The 19,694-nt window shown below is 35.8% G+C and overlaps 1 protein-coding gene across 1 annotated transcript in view; it reads right to left on the bottom strand.

Annotated features, from left to right (window-relative positions):
- Positions 1-19,694, bottom strand: part of LOC132737840 (uncharacterized) — a 79,500-nt gene that overhangs the window by 26,803 nt on the left and 33,003 nt on the right. Inside the window, exons 9-11 of the mRNA XM_060725235.1 lie at positions 16,556-16,651; positions 12,678-12,890; positions 7,154-7,436 (exon numbers count right to left, since the gene is read on the bottom strand). Of these exons, the coding sequence (XP_060581218.1) occupies positions 7,154-7,436; positions 12,678-12,890; positions 16,556-16,651 (592 nt within the window). The remainder of the gene's footprint in view (positions 1-7,153; positions 7,437-12,677; positions 12,891-16,555; positions 16,652-19,694) is intronic.

The following is a 19,694-nucleotide window of genomic DNA, read 5'->3' as shown; positions in this document are numbered from 1 at the left end:
AAAATAATAAAAATGATTTGTAATATAATCTAGAACTGCAACTTGTTTATGCTTTAGTTTTTATTGCTTTTTGAAAAAAATTTTGGTCATACATTGGCTGTCTTTCCATCTTTCTTGGTTAACTATAACCAGTAATTACCATTGTCTCAATAAGTTACCCTGAACTACCATTATGCTGCAAGTGACCGATTACTAAACCCACATGATTTTAGAATCAGTGTCAAGAGACAATTGAACTATTAGACTCAACGTCTAAATTACATAAACTTGTAAGGTAAAAATTTAAAATCTTCTTCTCTAAAAGTACAATGATCAGAGTTTAGATATTCGGTGAGTCGTATTGTCAAACATTATCATCAATATCATTTAATTTATACTTTTTTTCAAGATGTCAGATATTAAATAAGTAAAATAATAAATATCTATTAAAGACTTTAAAACAAAGTTAAAAAGAAATGTCCATAGGACACGAGTGCCCCCACATGCCACTGTTTTGTCAATCTACTGACTCTAGGTCAAATGTTTTTGGGCTACATGTTGCACAAGTTGAAAATTGAAAATCTTTTACTAAGTCAATTAGAAAAACTCTACAAATACTAAATAAATCAAAAACAAACCCCAAGGTGCATAACTACACATGCTGACCAACATTCTTGTATACTTTCAGGATTACAGGTCAAATACCTTTTGAGCTAAGCATGAACAAGTCTATAATATATACTAAGTCAAGGGCAATAACTCTTACACAATTTAAAAAAAAATCCACATGCAAAACCCCAGGTGCACAGCTTCACAGAAATGTTGATCATCATTGCTGTAAAATTGGTTGATTCTAAGTCAAGCACTCAAGGTGCCCATAACAGAACATTTTGAAATGGTTTTAACTAAGTCAAGGGCAATAACTAACAAATACTGAATAAATCTACAATCAAACGCCCAGGTGCACAACTACATATGCCAACCAGCATTTCTGTAAAGTTTCATGACTCGAGGTTAATTTTTTCTGAAATATACACGGCACAAGTTGAAAATTGCAAATTTTAACTAAGTCAATGGCAATAATTCTACAAATACTGAATAGATTCACAACCCAAATCACAACTTCACATGCTGACCCTAATTCCCATAAAGCTTCATGACTCAAGGTCAAATACTTTATGAGCTACGTGCGACACAAATTGAAAATTGGAAATTTTTACTAAGTCAAAGGCAATAACTCTGACAAAGTAGAATTAATCCACAAGCTAAACACAAGGTACACAACTTCACATGCTTATCAACATTTCTGTAAAGTTTCATGACTATAAGTCAAATATTACTTGAGCTACGCGCGACACAAAATGAAACTTGTAAATATTTACTAAGGGCAATACCTCTAAAAATACATAATAAATCCACACGCAAACATCAACGCGAAAATACCCAGGTGCACAACTACACATGCTGACAAATATTCCTCTAAAGTTTCATGACTCTAGGTCAAATACTTTTTGAGCTACATGCAACACAAAAGAGAACGGACAAAATCCATCAAGTAGATGAGGTGGAAATGTTATTTTAAGTGGACAACAACTGACAATTAACTATGGACATACGGCAATCAATAAAGCTCAAATCGAGCACTTTGTGTTCAGGTGAGCTAAATAAAACCTTATGATTATTTTACTGATGTGAAATAATACAAGAGCGATCAGTAATCACATGTGCCGCCTCATGATAGCCATAACGGGACAAAAAATCATTCAACCTAAAAGCCTGTGTAATATGCACAAGAAATTGAGCTACAGATAAATCCTGAAGAGTTTTATTGAAATTGCTTTAGTGGTATAGCAGGATTAGTCCAGACAAATTTTAATATTATAATCATTAAAGGGCCAAAACTGACAAAAATCAATTACCCAAAAATGTTAATGATATGCAGAATTGAACATGGTATTTATCATTCCCCTTAATTTAAATGAAACTGCACCGTAGTTTCTGAGCAGTAGTCCTGACAAACTTCTGTGTAGCTGGCAACACAAAAAACACCTTTTCTATTCAAGGGCAATAATTCGGGCATAAAACTTGTGTCTAATAAACAAGTACTTGACCTACCAATCAATACTGTAAAGTTTTATTGAAATTGCATTAGTGGTATAAGACAAATAGTCCCCACAAACTTTATTAACAACCTTTTCTTTCAAGGGCCATAACCCAGCCAAATATCATTCAAGCAAAATCCCCTGTAATAGAAACAAGAACTAACCTGCTTATCAACCCTGTAAAGTTTCATTGAAATTGCATTAATGAAAAAGAGTAGTAGTTAAGATAAAATTTATAAAAAAAATAAATAATTGGAGGACCATAGCTCCTACAAAAATCATTGAACCACAAAAAGCAATAAGTAATAATAATCATACAAGTAAAATCAAAGAACAACAATTTTGACCCCAGAGCTTTTTTTTAACAAATTGGTAGACACTCACTAGAAGATGTTTCATATCAATTATCTAACCTCTAGATATTTGTTTTATTTATAAAAAAAGCCATTTTTTTTTTCACTATATAAATATTAGGAAAATCAATGACCCACAGGGGCCTTTTTTGACCCCAGGGCTTTTATTTAAATAAACTTGGTAGACACTCACTAGAAGATGTTTCATGTTCAATATCTAAGCTCTAGCAATTTGGATTTTTTAAAAGATATTTTTTTAGTTTTTTACTATATACATAAATAGGAAAATCAATGACCAAGGGGTGGGGCCAATTTTTGACCCCAGGGCTTTTATTTATCAAACTTTGTAGTCACTCACTAGAAGATGTTTTATGCTTAATATCTAAGCTCTGGCTATTTGAGTTTTTTTAAAAGAAGGTTTTTTTAAGATTTTACTATATAATATAAGGAAAAAAATGACCCCCTTGGACGGGACCAATTTTGATACCAGGGATTTTATTTAAACAAACTTGGTAGACACTCACTAGAAGATGTTTCATGCAAATTATCTAAGCTTTAGCTCTTTGGATGTTTTAAAAGAAGATATTTAAGTTTTTTCTTCCTTGGTGGCCATAACAAACAGAGTTCTGCATGGTATTAAATTCTTTGAACATTTTATAAAGGTGACCAGCAAAGGAATATTCCTGTGAAGTTTGAATGAAATTGGCTTAGTGGTTTATGATTGTTTGTTTGTTTCATTTTACGCCTTTTTCCAACAGTATTTCAGTCATATAGGCGGGTAGTTTCCTAACCATCGTTCCTGGAGAGTTACACCAGTACTAGACTACCTTCCTCCGCGCTAAACTACCAAAGCATCTCCCGGGGATCGAACCCACGCCAGAGAGGTAACTGGATTAGAAGTCATCGACTCTTACCCCTCGACCACGGAGGCGGTCTAGTGGTTTATGAGGGATGTCGTTTAAAGTAAAAATTTACAGATAGACGCCGAACGGACACAAACGGACGCCGGACGAAAAGCGATCACATAAGCTCACCATGTCACTTTGTGAAAAGCAATTATTTCAAATTTGCTTTATTAGATTTAATTTGGCCTTAACAGGACATAAAACCAATTTAATTTGAAAAATTACACTTACGCAGTAATACATCATCTAAACAATAATATGATCAAAATGCACACAGGAAATAATTTCAAAAAGAGAAAAAGAATTTTATAAATGATAAGTTTATTGTAATAAAAATTGAACTAAACTGTAGTTTGATGTGACATGTTGACAAACCAAAACATTGTACTCCTTAAAAAGTTAACTGCAGAAATAAATTGTCTACCTACAAACAAATCAATTGACATGTCTGAAAGTGTTTGACAGACTTACTAGCCCCCACTAGCTTATAAATAATTCAAACAAATATCTTCGAAGTTTGTCTGCGAGGTAATAGAAAAAAAAGGCAAATTATAAAGCAAAAAGAAAAAAAAACATTTTCATGTTTATCCGCCTTTAGAATTAAATTCGAAATTTGATTGTTGAAGCATGTAAGAAGTCAAAGTAAAAATCTTTAAAAGTATTTGCGAAACTTATGACATGGAAGAAAGTTCTTGACCAAGAAACATATCAACAGAAGTGGTCTGAAAAACAGTGCTATCCACTTTTCCCAGTAATTGATATTATGATAAAAGCCACGTACATTGTATAAAAGGGAGAATAATTCTAAAAATCTGCCTTGAAAGTTAAAGTGAAAATCTATGATGGTTTTTGAGAAAACATCAAAAATATAAGAGGAGGTAATTTAAGGCAAAGTGACCTTCAGGGCTATCTGTCTTTTATAAATGAATTCCTTTTTAGATAGTGAACAAAACTTCAAAGCTAAACAGAGTTGATCTGTCTTTTATAAATGAATTCCATTTTAGATAGTGAACTAGAATTCAAAGATAAACAGAGAGTTGATCTGTATTTTTGAAATTAATTCAATTTTAGATAGTGAACTAGAATTCAAAGCTAAACAGAGTTTATCTGTCTTTTATAAATGAATTCCATTTTAGATTGTGAACTAGAATTCAAAGCTAAACAGAGTTGATCTGTCTTTTAGAAATTAATTCCATTTTAGATAGTGAACAAGAATTCAAAGCTAAACAGAGTTGATCTGTCTTTTAGAAATTAATTCCATTTTAGAAAGTGAACAAGAATTCAAAGCTAAACAGAGTTGATCTGTCTTTTAGAAATTAATTCCATTTTAGATAGTGAACTAGAATCCATTTTAGATAGTGAACTAGAATTCAAAGCTAAACAGAGTTGATCTGTCTTTCAGAAATGAATTCCATTTTGAATAGTGAACAAGAATTCAAAGCTAAACCGAGTTTGAATATCTTTTACAGTTTTTGAGAAATGAGTTTTTGTCATAACGCCTCTTAACCTTGGTAGCATATATGTTGGTGCAATGTATTAAGTGATCGGCCGATCATGCTGGTTTACCAGTGTTTTTCAGAAAAGGCTGAATGACAATTAAGAAAGGATGGTGACGCTGGAGAGACAGACAACATCTGGGAAAAAGAGATAATAGGAAATCCTAAAGAAAGTTCAAAACGACAAAACTTAAAATGTTGCAGGCTCGGTTTGATTGAGCCTGTTTATGGACGGTACTGTCAAGTGCAAACTACCGTCCATGCCTCCTAGCACCAACTTAAGCAGAATTCAATATTTAAGCATGGCAATGGTGGATTTTGAATTTAGAAACATCCGCAGATGTGTTTGTACGGATATCATGGAATTTTAAATGTTACACTATCATGCCATTCCATGAAAAGCGGCGTATGGTCCCTAAGTAAAAGAAAGTGGGTGGCCTAATGGAGAAAACAAGGTGGAACTAAACAAAAAATAGAATTTTGAAAGGGGATCAGAGGTTTTGAAGCCTGCATACCACAGTAAGAGGTCAAAAGGCAAATTTAAAAAAGCAGGCAACATATCCTAAGGGTGATACAACATTATAGTAGGAATATTGGAACCACCTTACCACTCAAAGCCAAGAAAGACTAAAACAGCAAGTTGAAGAAGAGCTTAAGAGAAAAAACAAGTCAGAACTCCCTGGGAATTTAAAAGCATGGGTCGTCCAGCACGGTCTACAAGCTAGACTTATCTGGCCATTGATGGTCAATGAAATCCCTATCAGTCTATTCGAGAAGCTGGAGCAGTTGGTTAGCAAGCACTTAAGGGGATGGCTGGGCCTCTTACCATCATTCCCCAATTAACTTTATATAGCCGGTTGTCAAAACTACAGATGCCATTCAACTTACTGGTTGAAGAGTATAAAGTTGCTAAGGCACATCTGCTGCTTACACTTATGGACTCGTCTGATGATATCAGTGGTGCAGGCACAGAAATAAGAACTTGGAGGAAATGGTCAGTGAAGCAGGCAGAAAAACAAGCTGAAAGTATTTTAAAACAAAACTCCATGATATTATAGGAACAACAAACAAGGGTAGAGAAGGATTAGGTACCAGGTGCACACAGCGATGGAGAGATTCTGTCAAAGTGGAGAGAAGATCAATGGTGCATAAGCAGAAAATGAAACACGGTCATTGAGATCAGTTCACCTTGGATCACAGCAGAACTAGATGAAGTGGAACTTATTAGAGAGGATGTTAAACTGGCAGGAGCCACTTCAATTGAGTTTTCTCCTCAGATCTGTATACGACCTACTACCCTGTCCGACAAATCCTAAACTATGGAATTTGTCAGAAAAATCCCAGCCGCACACTTTGCGAAAAGTAGGATCATTGTCATCATGTAAAACCTCACTTTCCCATAGACATACAGATGGCGCAACTACCAAGTTCTTCATGAAATGGCGGACATCCTGGAGAAATAGAGGAAGAAAGTCAGACCGTTAAACCAGACAGGACCATATTTTATCAACTTCGTTAAAGAGGTGGGAAGAAGTCTGCAAAATAAGCAAGAACTAGCAATTTACATAATTCCAAGAACTGGGAAATGATTGTAGACCTTGGGAAGAAGCTAAAGCTCCCAGAGAAAGTAACTCACATCCCAATGGTAGAACTCACTGTCCCTTGGGAAGAGAGTGTAGAAGAGTCGGATGAGATCAAAAAGGGATAATATCAAGACTTGGCAGAAACTTGTAGAGATAGAGGATGGAAGACATGGGTATTTCCAGTAGAAGTTTGCAGGAGATTTCCATCACAGTCAGTTTAGAAAATGCTGGGAGCAGTTTAGAAAATGCTGGGAGCAGTGGACATGAAAGGAGGAGCCCAGAAAACTGCTGAACATGCTCTTGGCAAAGCTACAGAGAGAGCGTCTAGTTGGCTTTGGCTGAGAAGCAATGAACCAACCTGGCAGCCATCATAGACAAGGTAGTACTTGATCAACACTACCTATCCCACCATCTAGATGATGTTCCAAGATAAGGGGCAAAACATCCAGTGACAGATGGGTACTCGGCTGATGACGTCTACGTTCAGCAGTATATCTGGATTTTCACATCAAGTGGCCCTCACAGATAACCCCTTTGTAAGCAAGTAATATGAAACAATGACATAATTATATCTTTACAATTAGTCAAGTGAGCAAGAAGTATATATGTAAAGTTCACACATTCTATATGATAAAAATCTGCCAACACACATTTCAAATCATAAAAATCTGAAAAAACACATTTCATATGATAAAAATCTGCCAATCAGTAACAATTTTATGATGATTTTCATACCTTGAATCAATAAACGGGAGAGTGATTTCTAGCAGGAAGTTAGATAAAGACGACGTCTGCCGCTTTCTACGTTTCCCCGGCTCTATTGTCTGACAAGTAGTTAATACAGTAATATCCGTGCAGTCTGCCTGCTGACAAAACTGGCCAGTGAATAGATCCTTCATTTTACGGAATTCCTCGTATGTACGAACTCGTATATTCGTTTGGGCTGCATTACATGCAGAAGTCAATATTCTGTAGTTTACACGAATGTCAGCTCGCACCTTTGGTATCGATGTGATAACTGGAATCAAACATAAAATTTACGTATCAAATCTTGTTTTCTTGGAAGTTAATTAGACAATTGCTTGGATAGGCAGGTATTTTTTTATTTCCTTCCTATATTATTATAAGAACAATCACTTAAAGTAATGAATATAACCCAATCAAACCCACTCCCATTCCCCCACAAACTGCTTTTATTCTTAACAAGTGCCACCGCCAGGCGGGGAAAAGGCTCGAGTTTTCACTTTTTCTAAAACAAACAAAGAATGTTTGAACAAATCTTAACGTTTCGTTTCTATAATTTTAATTGGTCTGTCTTGTCACATTAGTTTTGTCAAAGTATGAATCAGTTCCATATATATCCGCATGTGTATTACAGAAGAAACAAGAGCCCGGTTTGAGCCGGGTGATGCTCACCGAATAGGTTTTGGACACAGGAAAGTACACCCTTTGTAGTCGTGGAAAAAGTTCAAAAATCCAAAATTAGGCAAGGAAGAGTTACTGTTCTTTGCATTGCACTTCTAAATCAAAGTCATCTATTCAACCTACAAAGTTTCTTGTTGATATCTCTTATGGTTATCTGAGTTATGTCCCGGACAACTTCTAAAAAGTAAAAATAAACAAAGGGGCAATAACTCCAGAATTAGGCAATGCAGAGTTATGATTCTTGTGCACTGCACATATATTCTACCCATGAGATATAATCTACTCTACACACAGTTTCATGTTGATATCTCTTATAGTTTTACTGCTATGTCCTGGACCAAAGATTTTTCTAAAAGGGAGATTAATTAAAAAATGAGGCTTAACAGAGTTATGGTTTTTCTGCACTGCACTTCTATTCAATGAGATCTATCTACCTATATGTTTCATTTTGATATCTCTTATAGTTTTAGAGTTATGTTCCGGACAAAGTTCAAAGTGTTAAAATTTTACAAAGGCAATAACTCCAAAAATTAGGCACCAAAAGAGTTATTGTTCTTATGCACTGCACATCTACCCATTGAGATCTATTCACGTTGATATCTCTTATAGTTTTAGAGTTATGTCCCGGACAAGATTTTTCTATCAGGGGGGAGATAATTCAAAAACCTGGCAAAATAGAGTTATGGTTCTTTGACACTGCACTCCCCCTCAATGCCCTCTACCACTGTATGAAGTTTAAACAAATTATCTCCAAGGGTTTTCAAGTTATACTCTGGACAAGATAACGGAGGGACAGACGGACGGACGGACAAGGCGCCGACTATATGCTCCCCCGAAATTTTTCGGGGAGCATAACTAGAAATGTGTCCAAAGGACACGGGTGCCCCAACACTCCACCATTTTGTCAATCTTATGTCTCTAGGTCAAATATGTTTTTTGCTACACGTGCCACAAGTTGAAAACTAAAAATCTTTTATTAAGTAAAGGGCAAATACTACAAATACTGAATAAATCCACACGAAAACCCCAAGGTGCATAAGAACACATGCTGACCAACTTCACTGACCATTCTTGTAACTTTCAGGTCAAACATTTTTTGAGTTATGTGCAACACAAGTTGAATCTTGTAAATTAATTCCTTAAAGTCATGGGCAATAACTCTAAAAATACTAAAAATGTCCACACGAAATACCAAGGTGCACAATTACACATGTTCAGCAACATTCCTGTAAGGTTTCATGACTCTAGGTCAAATACTTTTTTAGTTATGTGCGACACAAGTTGAAAATTGGAAATTTTTACTTATTAAAGGGCAATAACTCTACAAAAACTAATTATATCAACACAAAAATACCCAGGTGCACAACAACACATGCTGATCAACATTTTTGTAAGGTTTCAGGACTGTAGGTCAAAAATTTTTTGAGTTACATGCGACGGAAGTTGAAAATTGCAAATTTTTACTAAGTCAAGGGCAAAAACTCTAAAAACACTAATAATATCCACACGAAAATACCCAGGTGCACAATTACACATGCTGAGCAACATTCCTGTAAGGTTTCATGACTCTAGGTCAAATACCTTTTTAGTTACGTGCGACACAAGTTGAAAATTGGAAATTTTACAAAGTAAACAGCAATAACTCTAAAAATACTAAAAATATCCACATAAAAATACCCAGGTGCAGAACTTGAACTTCACATGCTGATAAACATTCCTGTAATGTTTCATGACTCTAGGTCAATTACTCTTTGAGATACGTGCGACACAAAAGAGAACGGACGGACGGACAGATAGGGGCACAGTAAAATTTATTTATTAACGACAAAGATTTAGTCAATTTAAGTATCATTCCATAATTGTTTACCTTAAAGTAAAGGTCACCCTTTTAAATTCAAAGGGCACAATTTTAATTCCTCAAAAAAAGCTGTTCGTATAATCAATATTTAACCCAAAAACCTACCAATTTAATACAAAAAATTCAACTTTTTCCATTAAGTCAATTCATATTTCAGTTTTTAAAAAAATTTTTCCTTTATTTTCCTACAGGTTTTTTTAAAATGTCTAAGAAAATATGTTTAAAATAATTTTAAAGCACCCAAATTTAAGGGGAAATTTGCAACAAAGGGTTTTTGAGGGAAAAAAAACCCCCCCAAAGGCCAAATAAACTTTTAAATTTGGGTCCCGGGGGTGGGACCAGTTTTTAAAGCCAGGGCCTTTTATTTAACCCAAAATTTGGGAAAACACTCACCCAAAAAACGCCTTTTAACAAACACTAGGGCCCTTTTGGGTTTTTTTTTATGAAAAATGTTTTAAACTTTTTCTATCACATATTAGGAAAATCAATGACCCCTGGGACGGTGCCACTTTTAACCCAAGGGCCCTTATTTGAACAAACTTGGTAGACACCCATTAGAAGATGTTTCATGCTATATGTCTTAGCTCTAGCTTTTTGGGTTTTTTAAAAAGAAGATTTTTTTAAGTTTTTACTATATACAAATAAGGAAAATCAATGACCCCCTGGGGCGGGGCCAATTTTTGTCCCAGGACTTTTATTTGAACAAACATGGTACACACCTACTAGAAGATGTTTCGCGCTTAATATCTAAGCTCTAGCTATTTGGGTTTTTTAAAGAAGACATTGTTTTCAGTTTTTACTATATACTATATACAAATAAAAAATCAATGACCCCCTTGGGGGCTAAAAATGCTATGGATGTTAGTTAATTAGTTAGTTATTTAGTTATAGTAAGTTAGTTAGTTAGTTATTTAGTTAGTTAGTTAGGAAGTTTGTTTGTTAGTTACTTAGTTCGTTTGTCCGTTAGTAAGCAAGTTAATGTTTAAGTGGTTAATTTTGCGTCATGGAAATATTTGCAATTTTTGAAAGTTGATTTTTTTTTCAAATATTTGATCATGAAAAAATATTTCTTCTTCTATCATTTGAAAACACATTTTCATTCAACATTTTGTTACATGAATAAATTTGACTGTTCAGGTACTGAGATTAATTGCTCTCATTGCTTGTTTCTCACAAATGTTTTAATGAAACAATATATGTGTTGATATTACAATAGGTTATTCATATAACCAAACAATATTTCAAAATATAACAAAGAAATGTGTGATCACTGATCAGATCCTTTATCAAACTAACAATGTTTAATTCAAATAATTATATAGATAATAAAGGTATTAAACAACTGAATAGAACGATTACAATAACGGCATATTCTTAACATGTACCTGCTTAATTAATGAAATCACAAAAACAGTATTAAATTTTAAACTAGAACTGCCTACCACTTTGTCAGAACCAACAGTGGCCATTTAGAGCTCGAGGACAACCTCCCTGCCAAATCTGAGGTTACTAAGCCAGTGCATTGCTAAGTTATGTATTCTACATGCTTTTTATTTGTCAAGGTCCTTGTGACCTAACCTTTGACCCAGTGACCTCAAAATCAATAGGGGTCTCCTTATAGCCATGATCAACATCCATGCCAAATATGAAGACTGTGGGTCAAAGGAATCTTAAGTTAATGGGTGGACAAACTTTTTGAAGTCAAAGTCCCTATGAACTTGACCTTTGATCCAGTGACCTCAAAATCAAAAGGGGTCATCTACTAATCATGATCAACATCCATGCCAAATATGAAGACTATGGGTCAAAGGAATCTAAAGTTATTGGGCAGACAAACTTTTTGAAGTCAAAGTCCCTGTGACCTTGACCTTTGACCTGGTGACCTCAAAATCAATAGGGGTCATCTACTAATCATGACTAACCTCCATGCTAAACATGAAGACTGTGGGTCAAAGGAATCTTAAGTTATAGGGCGGACAAGCTTTTTGAAGTCAAGGTCCCTGTGACCTTGACCTTTGATCCAGTGACCTCAAAATCAATAGGGGTCATCTACTAATCATGACTAACCTCCATGCCAAATATGAAGACTGTGGGTCAAAGGAATCTTAAGTTATTGGGCGGACAAGCTTTTTGAAGTCAAGGCCCCTGTGACCTTGACCTTTGACCTGGTGACCTCAAAGTCAATAGGGGTCATATACTAATCATGACTAACCTCAATGCCAAATATGAAGAATATTGGTCAAAGGAATCTTAAGTTATTGGGCGGATTCCTGTGACCTTGACCTTTGACCTGGTGACCTCAAAGTCAATAGGGATCATCTACTAATCATGACTAACCTCTATGCCAAATAAGAAGACTGTGGGTCAAAAGAATCTTAAGTTATTGGGCGGACAAGCTTTTTGAAGTCAAGGCCCCTGTGACCTTGACCTTTGACCTGGTGACCTCAAAGTCAATAGGGGTCATCTACTAATCATGACTAACCTCCATGCCAAATATGAAGACTGTGGGTCAAAGGAATCTTAAGTTATTTGGCGGACAAGCTTTTTGAAGTCAAGGCCCCTGTGACCTTGACCTTTGACCTGATGACCTCAAAGTCAATAGGGGTCATATACTAATCATGACTAACTTCCATGCCAAATATGAAGACTAAGGGTCAAAGGAATCTTAAGTTATTGGGCGGACAAGAAAAAACCGACGGACAGCCGGACGGACGGACGGACGGACAAGCTGATTCCAGTATACCCCCCTTACAACTTTGTTGTGCGGGGGTATAAAAAATCATATTTTCGCATAATTTCCACACGCAAAAGGTCCACATTTTGACATTCGCAATTTTTTTTGAAGCATAAATATCCACTTACACAGTAGTTTGAATTTAGACGCATAAAAGGAATAATTTCACCCAAATAAATCATTATTTACAGCAAAAATTAAACAAAAATTCAGTGGTAAAGACTATAATTGTGGATACATACGTCCGCATGATGGATATCTAAAACGTCTAAATGGTTTATCTGCATTCCAAAAACCTGTTGGTCCGCAGGTAAACAGATGTGGATAAGTTCGAACAATCACGTAAATACTTGTGTTCTGATTGTTGCAAGATATTTTGCAGTCTGTTCTGCCTGACTTTGTTTTGCACATCTGTTTCCCGCCTTGTGGGTCGGGAATAGCATCACATCTCCAAGCTGGAATGTACATAGAGCACATGCAGTATTTATGTATTATTCAAGGTGCACATGCGGTATAAACGCTCATCTGTAAAAGGCAACGATTATCAATAACCAACTTTCATCAATGTTCAAGTAAAAAAGGGACAGTGCCAGGATTATGCCCCTGGTCTTACAGCTGTGCATTGTCATAATAATGTCATGTTGAAATTTTTTTAAAGTTTTGATCATTAAAGTTAATAAGCAATTCTGACAAAAATTCTAAGTTAAAAAGGGACATTACTCCAAAATGTAGCTTAAAGAATAATGTCCCTGGTCTAAAAATTATGCTCTGACATTATTAACAAGTATTCCAAGTTTCAAAAACCTTTTAAAATTTAAAAACCACTCTACTTAGTAGGTAATTTTAACAAAAAATCACAAAGAGGCAAAACTCAAAAAATATTGCTTTCAGACTTATGTCCCTTTGTCTCACAACTGCACCTCGCCATTGTGAGTAAGTATTCCAAGTTTTGTGTTGATATCTTTAAAATGTTTGAATGAATGGATACATTCAATTTTATGTCCATAAAAATATCAACAATAAGAACAACGGCAACAAAAATGGCAACTAACCATATCACTGAAGGTGATAAATACCCCCACCAGCAACTTTCAATTTTTAAAAAATACAGTCAAACGTGTATAATAAGCAACCGCCCAAGGGAAACACCTAAAATGGCCGCATAATAAAATGGTATCTTAAGACAAAGTATGATAAAACTAGAACTGCCACTATCATGGCGTGAATACCCCCGCATACCACTTTGTCAGAATCAACAGTGGCCATTTAGAGCTCAAGGACAACCTCCCTGCCAAATCTGAGGTTATTAAGCCAGTGCATTGCTAAGTTATGTATTCTACATGCTTCAAATGTGAAAATGTCAAAATCAATACATTGCGGACAGGACATTCTTTAGCAATTGAGAAGAAAAGCTTTTTTGTCAAGGTCCCTGTGACCTTGACCTTTGACCCAGTGACCTCAAAATCAATAGGGGTCACCTTATAGTCATGATCAACATCCATGCCAAATATGAAGTATGTGGGTCAAAGGGATCTTAAGGGGTGGACAAACTTTTTGAAGTCAAAGTCCCTATGACCTTGACCTTTGATCCAGTGACCTCAAAATCAAAAGGGGTCATCTACTAATCATGATCAACATCCATGCCAAATATGAAGACTATGGGTCAAAGTAATCTAAAGTTATTGGGCAGACAAACTTTTTAAAGTCAAAGACCCTGTGACCTTGACCTTTGACCTGGTGACCTCAAAATAAAAAGGTGTCATCTACTAATCATGACTAACCTCCATGCCAAATATGAAGACTGTGGGTCAAAGGAATGTTAAGTTATTGGGCGGACAAGCTTTTTGAAGTCAAGGCCCCTGTGACCTTGACCTTGTGACCTGAAAATCAATAGGGGTCATCTACTGATCATGACTAACCTCCATGCCAAATATAAAGACTGTGGGTCAAAGGAATCTTAAGTTATAGGGCGGAAAAGCTTTTTGAAGTCAAGGCCCCTGTGACCTTGACATTTGACCTGGTGATCTCAAAGTCAATAGGGAGCATCTACTAATCATGACTTACCTCCATGCAAAATATGAAGACTGTGGGTCAAAGGAATCTTAAGTTATTGGGCGGACAAGCTTTTTGAAGTCATGGCCCCTGTGACCTTGACCTTTGACCTAGTGACCTCAAAATCAATAGGGGTCATGTACTAATCATGACTAACCACCATGCCAAATATGACGACTGTAGGTCAAATGAATCTTAAGTTAATGGACGGACAAGCTTTTTGAAGTCAAGGCCCCTGTGACCTTGACCTTTGACCTAGTGACTTCAAAATCAAAAGGGATCATCTACCAATCATGACTAACCTCCATGCAAAATATGAAGACTAAGGGTCAAAGGAATCTTAAGTTATTGGGCGGACAAGAAAAAACCGACGGACGGACGGACGGACAGCCGGACGGACGGACAAGCTGATTCCAGTATACCCCCCTTACAACTTTGTTGTGCGGGGGTATAAAACATTTATACATGACACCTTTCTTTTGCGATGGGAAAGCATTTTCTACATGTTTACTAATTAGAACGCTCCAATAATCTTTGTAGATGCTATATTAATTGACAAAACTGTTTTAATCTATTATACTTACTGTACATGTTTGACATTTTTACAGAATTTTAAAACTTCTCCGTTTCCTTGTCTCCAACACAAAAACCCTTATTAGTGTAGATGTTTTCTTTTGTGATTTTTCATTTGAAATAAACAAACAACATCTTATTGTAACGATTTATTTAATTGCTGATCAAATTCAAGGTTAATTCAATGCAGTCTTAATATCAACAGCGAAGCGTATACACCATCTCAGTAGGGGCGGCGTGTTGCATTGTTCTATCGATATTATTGGATAATACGCATCGTGCTTATACTTAACTTCATTTGCATACGCTAAAATGGGAAATAGTGTTTTGTGTATTGATTGTTGACACTTGTGACATCACAAGGTGACTTTCTTAAAAACACAGACACTTGACAGGTAAAAATGGTCATTTGATGAAAAGATTGACTAATTAGTGGCCGCTGGTCTCCTTGAGCAAAAGTCGCTTAATACATTAAAGAGAGAAATTGATCGGGGGAATTGAAAGTGGCCGCATAAAATAAAAGTCGCTTAATACAGGTGGTCGCACGGACAAGTTAGACTGTAAGTGGTCTGAAGAAAAAATTAAGCACAACCTATCAACTGTGTACAAAACAAAAATTGTTTCAATTAATTGTAATCCAAATCGCGGTCTTCATTTCCAGTACCGTCCATGAACAGGCTCAATCAAACCGAGCCTGCAACATTTTCAATTTTGCCGTGTTGGGCTTTCTTTAGGGATTCTGTATTTATCTATTTCATATAAGCTTGCTATACACCAAGTTTGATTACATTATCTCATCCCTAACTATAGTTATTTTTCCGAAACCATTTTTCTAATTTTAGGTATGATGACCTTAACCTTGAACCCAGGGAGTCCAAATGCAGTACCAGCCGGAGGCTTTATATATGATTGCTAAACACCAAGTTTGATTACAATATCTCATTCTTAACTCTAGTTATTTTCCGGAAACCATTCTTTTATTTTAGTAACGTTGACTTTGATCTCAGGGGGTCCAAATGCAATACCAACCAGACTTTATATAAGCTTGCCATACACCCAGTTTTATTACAATATCTCATTCCTAACTCTAGTAATTGTCCGGAAACCATTTTTCTATTTTTAGTAACGCTAATTTGACCTTGACCCCAGGGGGTCCAAGTGTAATACCAACGGGAGTCTCCACATAAGGATGCTACATGTATATACCAAGTTTGATTACAATACCTCATTCCAAACTCTAGTTATCCTCCGGAAACCATAATGTGGACGGACCGATGGACTGACCGACCAACAAGCTGACTCCTATATGCCCCCTAAACTTCGTTTGTTGGGGCTATAACAATGTTGCAGATATCACAATCATACTTTTTCTCAGAAACAGACAAACTAATACAAAATTACAAAACTTTTCATTTGTTTCTTCTTGTATATGTGTAGACAGAAAAAGTAATTAAAATATCACCCTTAAAGTTATATGATATTAAAAAGCCCTTACCATTCACATAAACTGTAAAATGACAGTAGGCTTTATTGTTGGCACCATCTATCCCTAGGTAGGTGTTTCTGTAGATTCCCCATGTAAATGAACTTCCTGTAAAAAGTCTTTTAAAGCTATCATATTTGAATCAATATAATAAAATTCTTCTTCGTTTTCTTTCATCATTAAACAAGAACATGTGTGTTAAAACAAATGCCCCCGTGTCATATTCGTGTAAGTAACAAAGACTTTTTCAACGGCTGTATAAACAAGATTGCATTTGAGAAAAACGCCACCGCATTAATATAACACTAACAAGAATTTGTAACAGAGTTACCAACGTCCCCCGCCTCGGGAAGTTTTATATGAAGCATAAAATTGTGCTATTTCAAAAGATTGAGGTATGGATCTTAGGACATTCAGTCCAAAATAAAACTATGATCCATGCTAGATCTGCAAATGCAACAATAAATTTGTTAAAAAAATAAAATGAAACGCAGAATTTAAATATCTATCATGTTAAGCCTTGACCTCTAAGTGTGACATTGACCTTGGAGGTAGGGAAGTAGATGTTGTACATGACATATTGTGCCAAATATTTTCAAAATCACTTGAACTATGAAGAAGTTATAGATTGGACACAAAATATACCCTATAACAGACTATGTAAATCTTTGACCTCTAAGTGTGACCTTGACCTTGGAGGTAGGGACACAGATGTTACGCATGACGTATCATCTAATCATTTTGACTATTTGTGCCAAGTATTTTCAAAATCCCTTAATCTTTGAAGAAGTAATGGACGGGACACAAAATATACCAAATAACAGACTCTGTTAACCTTTGACCTCTAAGTAGTGTGACCTTGACCTTGGAGGTAAGGGTGCATGTGTTGTACTTGACATATCGTCTTATTATTGTGACTATTTGTGCCAAGTTATTTCAAAATCCCTTGAACTATGAAGAAGTTCTAGATCCGACATAAAATATACCCTATAAAGACTATGTTAATTTTTGGCCTCTAAGTGTGACCTTGACTCTAGAGGTAGGAATGCAGGTGTTGCACAGGACACATCCTCTTATTATAGTGAATATTTGTGCGAAGTATTTTCAAAATCCTTTGATCCATGAAAAAGTTATTGACCGCACACAAAATATACCCTGTAACAGGCTATGTAAGCATTTGACCTCCAAGTCTGACCTTGACCTTGGAGGTAGGTGACCAGATTTTGCACATGACACATTGTCTGATTATTGTGACTATTTGTGCCAAGTTTTTTCGAAATCCCTTCATAGATAAGAAAGTTATGGACCGGACACGACATATACCCTCAAATAGACAATGTTGACCTTGAATGAGCAAGTGCGACCTTGACCCTGGAAGTAGGGGTCTGGTTGTTGCGCATGACACATCGTCTTATTATAACACATATTTGTGCCAAGTTATTTCAAATTCCTTTGATAAATGACCAAGTTTTGGACCACACACGAAATATACCCTGTAACAGACTATGTTAATATTTGACCTCCCAGTGTGACCTTGACCTTGAAGAAAGGTGACTGAATTTTGCGCATGACACATCGTCTGATTATTATGAACAATTATGGCAAGTATTTACAAAATCACTTCATAGATAAGAAAGTTATAGACCGGACACGACATACACCCTCAAATAGACAATGTTGACCTTGAATGAGCAAGTGCGACCTTGACCCTGGAGGTAGGGATCTGGTTGTTGCGCATGACACATCGTCTTATCATAATAAACATTTGTGCCAAGTTATTTCAAATTCCTTTCATAAATGACAAAATTATGGACCGGACACGAAAGTGTAACGGACGGACGGACAGACGGATGGACGTTCCAACATTTTGGGTTTAGGGGCTATTTTCTTTGTTATTTTCTTTGTTTTCTTAAGGGCTACTAGCCCATAAACCCTTTGATCACGGAATGAACCTATTGTTCTCTTTTGTTTTCTTTACTGTTATAAGACCTCTAAACCCAAAATGTTTGCTCGGACAGACGGACGGACGGAGCCTATTTCTATATCCCCCTTTTTTCTTCGAAAAGGCGGGGAACAAATAGTAGGAACAGATTTTTTTGTTTATACAATTGAAAATTGTCATAATACATAGATCCCTGATCTATCTAATATCATCAGATTAGTTGTTAAATCTATTGTTAATCCAATAAAAGATCAGGGTAGGAATCTATCAATGCACTTGCGTCTAGTGAATTTGGTGGTATTAAAGGTCATATTTCACACAGCCTAAATTTCATGACTACATCAAAGGACAACACAGTAAGATACTTTGTCAAAATCTAGGTCAGCTGATAACAAACTTCACTTTACATCTTAATCTGTGCACATGGTTCACAATTCATAGACAAGAAAGTAGGTCATATCATTAAAATCTAGGTCACCTGATATCAAAGTTCAATTTTACCACTAAAACTGTGCTCATGGTCAAAATTTCATTGCTGTACGTCAAAGGACAAGAAAGTAGGTCACTGTCCCCTTGGGCATGGCAAAATTTTGACCCAAGGGTTTAATTAAAAACAATCTTGATACAGGTCCACTCAACAACATTTCAAGTCAAATATCTAAGCTGTAGCTTTCTCTCATTCAGAAAACATTTGCTTTATTTTCTGTTTTTTACTAAGTGTACATAATGAGAATCACTGCCCCGGGCAAAGCCAATTTTGACACCAGGGGAAAAATTTGAACATCTTTCGTAGAGGACCTATAGATTATATTATAATTATAGCAAACATCAAACCTCTATGCCTTATATATTTTTTTTATTTTTTATATTTTTTTTTATTTTTTTACTATATGTACATTCTGAAAATCAATGACCCCCGGGGCGGAAACAATTTTGACCCTAGGGCTATAATTTAAACAATCTTGGTAGAGGTTCATTTCGCAAAGTCTCATGCTAGATATCTAACCACTAGCCTTTGTCAATTCAGAGAAGAAGATTTTTTTAAGTTTTCACTTTATACATATAAGGAAAACTATCGCCTCTGGGGCAGGGCAATTTTAACACTAGGGGCATAATTAAAGCAACGTTAGTAGAGGACCCATAGATGATATTGTATACCAAATATCAAAGCAAAGCTCTAAGCCTTGTACCTTCAGACAAGTTGATTTT

Source organism: Ruditapes philippinarum, unplaced genomic scaffold, assembly GCF_026571515.1.
Source record: "Ruditapes philippinarum isolate M1 unplaced genomic scaffold, ASM2657151v2 ctg324_1_1_1_1, whole genome shotgun sequence".
Classification (NCBI taxonomy): domain Eukaryota; kingdom Metazoa; phylum Mollusca; class Bivalvia; order Venerida; family Veneridae; genus Ruditapes; species Ruditapes philippinarum.
Note: the sequence above shows the minus strand (reverse complement) of the source record. Positions and strands in the feature narration are given on the sequence as shown.